This window comes from Manduca sexta, chromosome 27 (genome assembly GCF_014839805.1).
Source record: "Manduca sexta isolate Smith_Timp_Sample1 chromosome 27, JHU_Msex_v1.0, whole genome shotgun sequence".
NCBI classification, from domain to species: Eukaryota; Metazoa; Arthropoda; class Insecta; order Lepidoptera; family Sphingidae; genus Manduca; species Manduca sexta.
The window spans coordinates 10,812,687-10,822,942 of record NC_051141.1 but is presented as its reverse complement, the minus strand read 5'-3'; the positions used below and the strand labels follow the sequence as shown (position 1 = coordinate 10,822,942).

General features: G+C 34.4%; 1 protein-coding gene and 1 long non-coding RNA gene across 2 annotated transcripts; one reads left to right on the top strand and one right to left on the bottom strand.

Moving 5' to 3' along the window:
- Positions 1-759: 759 nt before the first annotated feature.
- LOC115444930 (secernin-3) lies at positions 760-4,828 on the bottom strand. The gene is made up of 6 exons (XM_030170932.2): positions 4,568-4,828; positions 4,260-4,456; positions 2,916-3,222; positions 2,293-2,484; positions 2,032-2,166; positions 760-1,954 (listed from the first exon to the last, which is right to left on the bottom strand). Exons 1-6 carry the CDS (start codon positions 4,718-4,720, stop codon positions 1,739-1,741), a joined length of 1,200 nt encoding a protein of 399 aa, XP_030026792.1. The 5' UTR covers positions 4,721-4,828; the 3' UTR covers positions 760-1,738.
- Positions 4,829-5,844: 1,016 nt separating this feature from the next.
- On the top strand, positions 5,845-6,507 carry LOC119190854. Its single transcript, XR_005113229.1, has 2 exons — positions 5,845-5,934; positions 6,409-6,507. It is a non-coding gene; the product is annotated as an uncharacterized LOC119190854 (long non-coding RNA).
- The last annotated feature ends 3,749 nt before the right edge of the window (positions 6,508-10,256 follow it).

Below are 10,256 nucleotides of genomic sequence, written 5' to 3'. Positions count from 1 at the left end.
AAATGAGGAGCTTGGAATCATTAAAATAATTAATTTAGACCCTTTTATTCATAAGAACAATAAGAATGAATTGTTTTGGCGTAGTAATTCAAAAAATAACTATTAGTCCTATGTTGTGCTCAATACTGCATTTTACCGTGCCAAGGCCATGCCTGTACTGAAATAAAATAATATTGTCGGAATATTCCTATATCTCCTTAATGATTGCAAAAGATTTCAAATCATCTTTTTTTAATATATTTCCAATCGCTATATCTCAGGCAAGGTCATTCTTAGGAAAAAGGGCGTTTAATTTTGTTATAGATGGTTGTATGTTATACAAATTTGTTTAACAACATATTTAAATGATAAAATTAATAGTTTTGCAAATAAATAAAGCAAGAATACATACGAAGCGTGAACATGATTTTTTCGCACACGTACGGTCGATGGAGAGTTTATAGTCTTCACAATATTTCTAACAAATATCCACTTTACGTAATTTTCTTATGCGGTGCGCCTCGCGTATATGTATGGCATGACAAGTGCTCCATCGGCAGTGTTAATACTGCCTACCTAGGTATACATGTCGATAATTCAAAAATAATTTTATAATAACATTCAATTTAATCTCTGAACAAGTCAGGTTAATGTATTTTAAAATATTATAATTTTATATAGCATTTAAACCCTGCACCACCTATGTAAGCGCAAGGTTTTTTCTAGGGCGGGCAACCTTACCCCGCTAAGAATAATAATAATTTTAGGTTAAAACAATAATAACACATTAACACAATAATAATATAATTTGTAAGCTGTTTTTATTGCATATGATTATAAAGTGTGATTTGAGTGGTATGTGATGCATATCGGAAGGTATTCGTGATTTAATCATTGAGAATAAAAGCTAGACTGTGTACACATTATCCGCCAAGTATAATGTGAAAGTAACCGCTGACCGCTGATCGCCAGAGCCGCGATCTAATGCTAATTATTAATATATAACATACAATTTTACAGATCTTTAGTGTTTACATAGTGTAAATTCGTTAAGTAGTCTTTGTTACATTAGTGAAATGGCAGATTTGCTCTAGCGTTTCCAAAAACTTCCTTCCTTCTCAAACCCAGTCTCTTAAGTTTAAAATGGAACCTATAATACTTCACTACTAACAGTGTGAGTGTTCTTAGGTGATGTTAATATTTATCCCATTTAAGTCTACATTCTGTTAATGTCACTACAACTCGCTAATTATTACTTTCTCTCCTTACATATCAGGTACAATTAATTTTATATATTTGTTCTGTTTTACGCGGATGCGGATGGAAAATATTCCATCCGAACATGCATCCATGTAAATCAGAAAGCACCGTCAGAGTATATACTATGTGTTTTTTATGTAAGCTTATACATTTTTTTAATATTAGTATGTAAAGTGAATAATAAATATGTTCTGCATTAAATTTTAAAATAGAAATAAATCAATTTAGGTAACTTTAATTGACAAAGTATAATGTAATGTAATTGAGCTGTAGCATCTATAAAGTGCAGTATCTACTTGAAGTCAAGTACTATATAGACAACAGGTGTAACATGTGACTCAATAATTTTTCGAGATGATGCAATCTGACTTTATGATGTTAAATGTAAGTCCCATGTTGCTATGTTTCATCAAGTAACATTATTGCCTATGTTTCATCAAGTAACATTAAATTTGCATACTACAATTGTTGTCTAGTAAATTATGGGGCATGCTTGATTTTATTCATATAATCTAATTTCATTCTCCACACATTCTTTCATCAAAATATCTAGCTCTGCAAGAGAGCTTTGATCAGATTCTATTTTTCTTGTTAATTTTTCTGTTTTAGCATGCCAGTGCTTCTCCATGTCACACAACATTTTCAAGACTTCGTCATTTTTTGCAGATGAGTAGTTTTTGGAATGCAGCTTGTACAGATGATGTTCTCTTTTTAGCTGTGGTACAAGAGATAACAGAGTTAGGTTGTATTCATTAATACAAATAAAAATAATTATAGGTAGTAAACAATTACCTCCTTTGGACTGACAGTATAATCAGAAGTCTTGGCATTTGGTGTAAAGACAAAAGGCTTGAAAAATGAAATGCTAGGGTCGGGTGTTGCTGTGAACCAATGCACACTTGGGGATGTTGCTGACAAACTCGACACCTGCAAAAAAATGGCACCACATTGTTGTAAATACACTATATATAAATTTTAATATACTAAGTACTAACTTGTTTATGAAATATGTATAATGTAGTTTGATTTCTTATGAAGAATGAATGTTAATACCTGACTCCCTTGAGTAGGGAAAGTGTCATCACAGCTCCTACAAATATGACTTTCCTTGTGTCTTAAGATATTAAACATATCTCTGACATCAAACATTGCCTCAGATGTTGCCTGTTTTAACAGTTTTTCTCCTTCTTGTTGTCTCACTTCATCTCCTCCAGATGAAAAACATCTAGTGAAATTAAATTCACTCTGAAAATAATAACAATATTAGCATTTAACAGCCAAGAAGGCATGCATAATAGTTTTTTTTAATTGTATATTATTTCATCTAAGTCTGGGCCAACAACTAGTCTGCAGATAAAGTTTTCTGTGGTTGTGTTTTCCATTTGTAGCCTTTAGCTGTTAATCTAGTTATGATGCATTTGACATTGATCAAGGTCAATTATAACTTTGATTGTTAGGACTTTGAATGAGATGGTATTTTTTTGCTTCTGAATCTTTAAATAGTATAAAGAAAATTGATTTACACATCTATCTGTTTTCTCCACTTGATCCCTCTCACTACCAGACAAGGCCTGTGGCTAACAGTGGGACAGTATGTAATACAGAGCTGATTTTAATATATACACACTCACACACTTGTCTGGTCTAGATGAGGTAACTGCATCTCAAGAACATACCTGGCCATCCCATAACCCCAAAGATTTACTTTTTTCTTGTAAACCTGCTGACTTTTTGTGTATCTTTGTGGTAATAGTTAATCCATTAGAAATGTTTCTGTATCCCGACTCAATTCTTTCAGCAGCCCATTGTTTTCCACTCGTCTCCAGTACCCATGCTTCTTTGGTGTCGGCTATGAGGAATGAGTTGTGGTAGAAATGACTGTCATCATTTTCGGAGCATGGCCCACCCTGGCCATATTTTTCCAGCAGTGAAGTCACTACATCCAATGCTTCTTCTGCTGTGTTGCCTCTTTCTAAACCCAATCTATAAATTTGTAATGGTGTGCTCACTCAATATTGCATAGTTATGTGTTTCAACCATAATCTATACTATTATATAAAGCTGTAGAGTTTCATATCTCAGGGATTTCAGGTTTGATTATATTTTTTTGTTGTTGATAACCCATTTCTTGAGAAAGACTATGCTCTTCCTTGAACATATAACATTGTGCTATAAACAATAGGAGTCGAAAACTGAGAAAAATTATTCCTTCTAAGAGCTTCTGTTGTGGGCACTGCATAAACAGTTAAAATTACACAATAATCATGTATGACAGAATTGTTCCTTCTAAACAATTTTAAAAAGTATATTAGAAAAAAGTCCCCCTGCTGCATCTATCTGCCCGTCTGAACATGATAAAATTATAAACTACTTAATTTAGTTTGATGTAATTTAGTGTGGAAATAGTTTAAGGCCCTGGGAAGGATATGCTACTTTATATTCAGGGAAAACACTGGGACTGTGGACTTATCCTGGAAAACTTTCACATGGGTGAAGCCACAAGCAAAAGCTTGTACTATAATATTTGGTATACTTACAAATATTGTGGTATAAATTAACAATTATTGAATTTTACATAATTTAACATATAGCAAGACCCTTAAGTATAAAATTATTTTAACACATTAAATTTTTAAGACAGGTCAAACAATTAAACAAGAGAAGCTACTTTTATGTCACTATAATTTTGCTAATTTATGAGGTAACATTAGTTAAATTATTACATAACATTTGAAAGCCAATCATTCCTATGCGACAATGAGTAAACTTTTGAGTAAAGTTATTAAAATTTTAATTTTAATAAGAAAAAACAAAGTTTTTACTTTATACAAATATAGTCCAAATATATTAACATTGTCATTCAGCTATAAATTGTAGATCAAATGACGCAGACAAATTTGGCGATTCCAAATATTTATATAATAAATTTTTGCTATATTTGTTGCTTAGATATAATTGCCTTTCAAGCATCAATATGTTATTTGCTACTTAGTTCTTAAATAATATTATTTAGAGATTACCTTACTAAATCCATGCCTAGTAGTCGTTTCTGCCGCGGGTCTCCTTCCCCTTCATTGTTGTTTGTCCAAACAGCTTCATTGCCGATCACAACATTTCTATCATTCGCACCCATTTCAGCACCCCACATCCAAGCCGGCTTACTTAAAATAACGGTGTTTACCGGATTCGGACTCTCGTCAATCGTGATATAAGTACACTGAAATAATTTTGTTGCACTGATTAACTTGGAAATAAAATCACGCTACTCTGCAAACTGCAATCAATAGACTTATGTAATAGTCCTGGAAAAGATATCTGGTATATTTACCTTCAGTTTAGGTTCTCTAGAGCCACCCTTAATGTATACTACTTCTTGAACTTCATTTTGAGGGCGGTCAGAATTTTTCCCAAATATAACTACACCATTTTTTGTTAAAGGTGGCAGCACAACGAAGGTATCGCATGATCTTGGAAATTGCATTATGTCTTTGATTAGGTACACAATTAAATAGTTTTTTTCCTAATAAATATTTACTTTATACCCCGAGATCTGGAATATCTGTTAATTTTTTTGATGATTCAATACAAATTATAATTACAGTGACAGTTGACAACTACCTACAATTTGAAGCTGTCATCTCACCAGTCAAGTGTCAATCAGGTGTCTATATAAATTTTAGAGATGTGTATTTTTAATTTCAAGATAATGTAACGTTATTATTTTAATTATAATTATACTATTCTTCAATCACTCAATATTTTTCAGGAAGGTGAATGAAAGATATTGGGTAACTCTAATTAATCTGTCCTCTCCTTTCCTCTTTAATGAATAGTTGAGTAGTAGTTTTAACCAACCTTCCTTCATCAATTATAATAATTAATAATTATTATAATTGATGAATTTAAAATAAATCTATACCGAGTACACATTTCTAAATAGATCTATACCGAGCGAACACTCCGTATAGATCGTTCACTCGGTATAGATTTATTTATAAACGCGTATTTTATCATTTTTTAATAATTTGCGTATATTTATAAGTCGTTATTTACACAAATTTATGTACATATTATAATATGAAAATCGATTCATAAAGAGCAAATTTTAAAAGACGCGATCCAGCATTATAACGCTAAAAATAACACATTAAGTAAATTAGGTTATTTATAGTTTGGCACGTTATATAAAATTATCCCTTGGGCTCATCTCTATTCAACTGTTGTGTTGTCTATGGTTGAATCAATGTTTTTCTACTATGGAGGTATGGAGGCAAGGAGAACCAAAAAGAATATTGATAGGAACTATCTTGTGTATCGAAAAGGATCCATTCAGCCTAGCGCAACAAGGAACAAAAAATCTTTTGTATGGAATTGACATGGCATTTAATGGCGGATACTGCTATCTCTCTCTCTCAGTACAGTTTCTCTTTCTATTCCTCACCGCCATTATTATTGTTTGTTGACTTCCTGACGTTTTGGAATACATTTGTGTTTTATTGATTTATGTTTGTATTATTTGTTATTCAAACAAGTAAAAATATACCAAAAAGTGTTTTTGTTGGTGTAAGTGAATACGTTTTAAAGACATGCCACCAAAAAACGTTTCATTACGTGTGAAATTTGTGGAGATCGAGACAGTCGAATAAATCACAAAAGCAGAATATTTATGGCGAAATTTCCATTGGATGAGGTCAGGTAAGCATTAATTAGATGTTTTTAGTCATCGCGCAAATAAAGTAGCTTAGAAATAATGAAAATTCTCATTTTCTAATTACCATTATGTTACTAGTGATGTTGTTATTATTATCGATACCTGTTTAAATTTATTAATCAATTTGCCCTCCGTGGTTTCACCCATTTAGGTCCAGATTCTGTGGGAACATAGTGATAAAAAGTAGTAATTCGAACTATCTACATACCAAGTTTAATCGCAATCATTTTAGATTTTTTTGCAGGTACGAATAATAAACATACAATTGCATGCACACGCTTTATAATATTAGTAAGATGATGACTGATCATCAGGACAAAAAATACTAAAGTCGTGTATGTGTGTGTGTGTGTACTTAAAAATGCGTTGAGCAATCAATATGCCTGGTCACTGTTTATGATTTTAGGCTTAAATATAATTTAATAAGCAATTTATTTACAATTAAAAAATATTTCCAGATGCCGAAAGTGGGTTCAGGTTGTGGGAAAAGAAGATTTGATATATGTTCCCAGAGAAAAGCTGCATACTCTGAAATAGGTGTGTGGTTCTCACTTTAACAACAAAGACTTTAATAAAAAGAACAATCGCCTTAGAAAGTCAGCCATACCATCGAAAAATTTGAAAGCTGATCCACTTCCTGATGAAATGTTTGAATTTCCGTGCCATGTTTTTATAAACAATGAGTGTGACAAAGAAGTGTCACCATCCTTTGACTTTATAATTAAATATTCTCATTGTACCTTGACCTATCATATTAGCCTACATGGTGAATGAAGGATTTTATTTTAAAATACAATTATTATTCAACATGTGAAAGCTTTTCATTTTATTTCGAGTCCTCATTTTAGTCCAGCCTTGTAATTAATTATAGTGCTAAAATGTTCACTATATAGCGTGAGTTGAATTGATAATGTGGACTCGAAAATACATTATATGAATTTTATCAAAGTAGCATTAGCGTCGATTCCCACCCAGTAGAATTTATCGATATCGATAAAAAGTACTCACTACTATGTATTTTGTTCAGTTGGTAGTATTGTTATTTGACGTTCCTGACGTATTCTTCCGTGATATTGGTATTGATACGCCATGTAAATTCGATTTTATTACTTTGTATTAAGTCCTGTCTCTTAAAACGTAGTGATTATATTCTCTTTGGATCCATTGTAAAGCGTTAAATAATGGTGGCGCCACGGTAGCAAGTGGGTAAATTTCTAAAATAACGATAAATGTTATCGAAGTAAGAACGAGAGAAAAGGCTCCGCTTTATTGTAGTTGAAGTTTTATAATATACTGCTTGGAACGTAGTGGTTATATTCTCTTTGCTGCTTGGCAACTTGAGCTTTATGCTGCAGGTAAAGTTTTGTTTAATTCTCCTATAATGAAATGGGTAGGTAATATGATGATCCGCCCTGTGGAATGGGGGCGTTTGGAGAATTCCACCACGGTATCCCCTGCCTGTCGTAAGAGGCAACTAATAGGGGCCACGAAGGGGGTCGTCGGCGGGCAGCAGGGGGCTGTCCGCCCTAGTGCATTTCTGTGCATCTTTTGCACATTTTTCGGTTGACCCCCTGGATGGACGGCAGTGTGTAGTTGGCCTCACGCTGCCGTAGACGCCGAGACTAGACATTTCAACGTCAGAGGAAGCCCGCAGCCGTCCATAACGCGCCGAAGAGGGCCACCGCGGAGTTTTGGCTGGTAGGCCGTGCATCGGTTAAGTTGTATATAGGGTTAGGGACTCGGCCCGGCGGTCGCCCGAAGGTCACCATCAAATCCGGGCGGCTCAACGCCGGGCCGTAAGGCACGGTTACCCCAGTATAACCGCTCAGTCGCCCCCCACGAAGGCTGGGCGGTAGTAATAAGGCACTTTCTCCGGGAAACAACAAAAAAAAAAAGGTAATGTGATGATGATGATGACTATGACCACGTGATTTTATTTTAAAATTTTAAAAGCGTTACGCACATGACATTTAATTACTAAAGAAAAAAAATATATTTATGGATGTTACTATATTTTCTTCAGGAGTTCACGTTCGGTGCCAGATGTAACTCAGTCGGAGATTCTTTTGCAATAAAAAGAAGATATCTAATAGAATGTTTATGTTAACAATACAATAATAAACACTAGGTCAGCTAGCGGTACATTCCGAAATTCGTTCCCGCGGCGCATGGTGGCGCTGACGGTTTTCTCTCAGATATGTATACTTAGAGGTATGATTATAATTGACTTATGTTGTTTCAAATGACCGACGTTTCAATTGATCTCACTCTCCGCTAATGAAATACATTATAAGTACAGAATGGTTATTTTATATGGACCATTAGGGGCTTAACAATTGCACCTATAATAAAATTTTCTTAGGAGACCGTACATAATTTGTAACGACTAATCTGCATTCACAGATTTAGAAAAATATGTACAGTCATATACTAAGTTCTTTACGTTTTTGATAGTATGAAGGATTAAAATTTATAACAATGATTTAATATTCATTCTTACTCCTTTAATGTAGGTACCTAATGATAAAAAGTATGTCAAATAAAAAACATAAAACGTATTTGTTGTACAAATCTCTCTAGCCATTTAAACTATTACGGATTTCGTAGGAGAAATGAACCCAAAATATTAAAAAAAAGACTAACTAAGTAAGTACCTATCGAATTAGTTTAAGATGTCATGAAAGTGATTTTATTACACAGCGTTCATTTTATAGATGCATAATGCATTTAAGTAATGCGTTACAACTGCCCATATGCCGGCAGGGCCGTAGCTAGTCTTGAATTTAAGGTAGGGCAGTTGTTATTACAAGCAAGGCGGAGATAAAAATGTTTCTAGATCTGATCTGCTCAATCGATTTCTGTTTTTTTTATGAACGTGAGTAAAAACAAAAAGTCCATACTTACGTAATTGTTAAAGTAATATACAGTAATTGTAACAAAATTCCCTCAAATCTCGAAAGAGGTTTATTAGGTTTTTGGTTATTCACCCAACAATACGAATAACTCTTACTATGGGACCAACTTCCAAATCGGAAAATAAAAAACCCGCTGCTCCATATATTTTCATTGAGTACCTAGTAATGTACAATTTAGTTGATTATTAAGGTAGGGCATTAGTATTTTAAGGTAGGGCATTGCCCCACCATGCCTCCCCCCCTAGCTACGGCCCTGTATGCCGGTGCCACACATAGCAAAAATATTTGCACACTTATTTGAACACTTGTTTGAACTCATGTGTTGCACGGGTATATGCGTATTTGTGTAAAGTTTGTTTAAATGTTTGTGTATTTGCCATTCGGTATTGGTTTTCCGACCACATATCAAAGCGTTCGAAGTTATCGAGTTGCTTCAAGGAGAACCGATTATATGGAAACCTAAAAGTAAAAGCCATAAAAATAGAAATTGGTCAGTGCCTGTATCCATGTTCAAATGTGTGGCAAAGTCTTTGTTCAAATATTTGTCTGTGTGTGTCGCCGGCATTAGAAGCAGTTATCACAATGGTGAATTACGTTCTTTGACTATGCCTACATAGTAAGTATCTATTTAAGAGTTTGCACAGTCTGGAATAAAGAGCAGCGATTTCATGTCAGTCACGGGAGGACATCTTTCATTGCCGGCATGCATGGTCGACGACGGAAGATGTTGAAGCGCGGCAGCCCATTTCTTCGAGGTGGTCCGCTGGCGAAAGGTGAAACAGAAATGGTCCTCTGTTGAAACCGTCAAAGAAAACGTAGGAAGTGTCGAGCCAGATGGATGACAGACCGACGTTTCCCATCCTCATCCCATTAGGGCGTTTGTAGAATGTCACTACTGTCTCCTGTCGGTCGTGAAGGGGCCGTTCAAGTATTACGTAACGCAATTTTAAAAGATTTTTGACCCCCCCCCAACCTCCCATGTAACGCGCCGCAACGTTTTCCTGTACGCCTACCCCCTCCCCTCCAAAAGTTACGTAATACTTGAATTACCCCAAAAGATGGTAGTTGTACCTAAAGTACTTTGTCCGCGATAACAAAAAAGGGGTTACTTATTGCGTTTAATATCGCGACTATTTCAAACATATCTACTTAGTACTTAGTATGCTGTTACATGAAACTGCAAGCGATGGGTCTCGCTTACTGTCAGAGAAATTTAAACACACTGTATTTGCTTAATGTGGTGTTATAATATGACATGGGTCATAGTTCAGTTCATAACTGATTTATTTTTTAAATTACTCTAATCTAATATAAACTAAATACTACACTAACTTTATGTAATGCTTGAGTTTACTACATTGTAGGTATTATAGCAAAATCGCGGTAAAGAA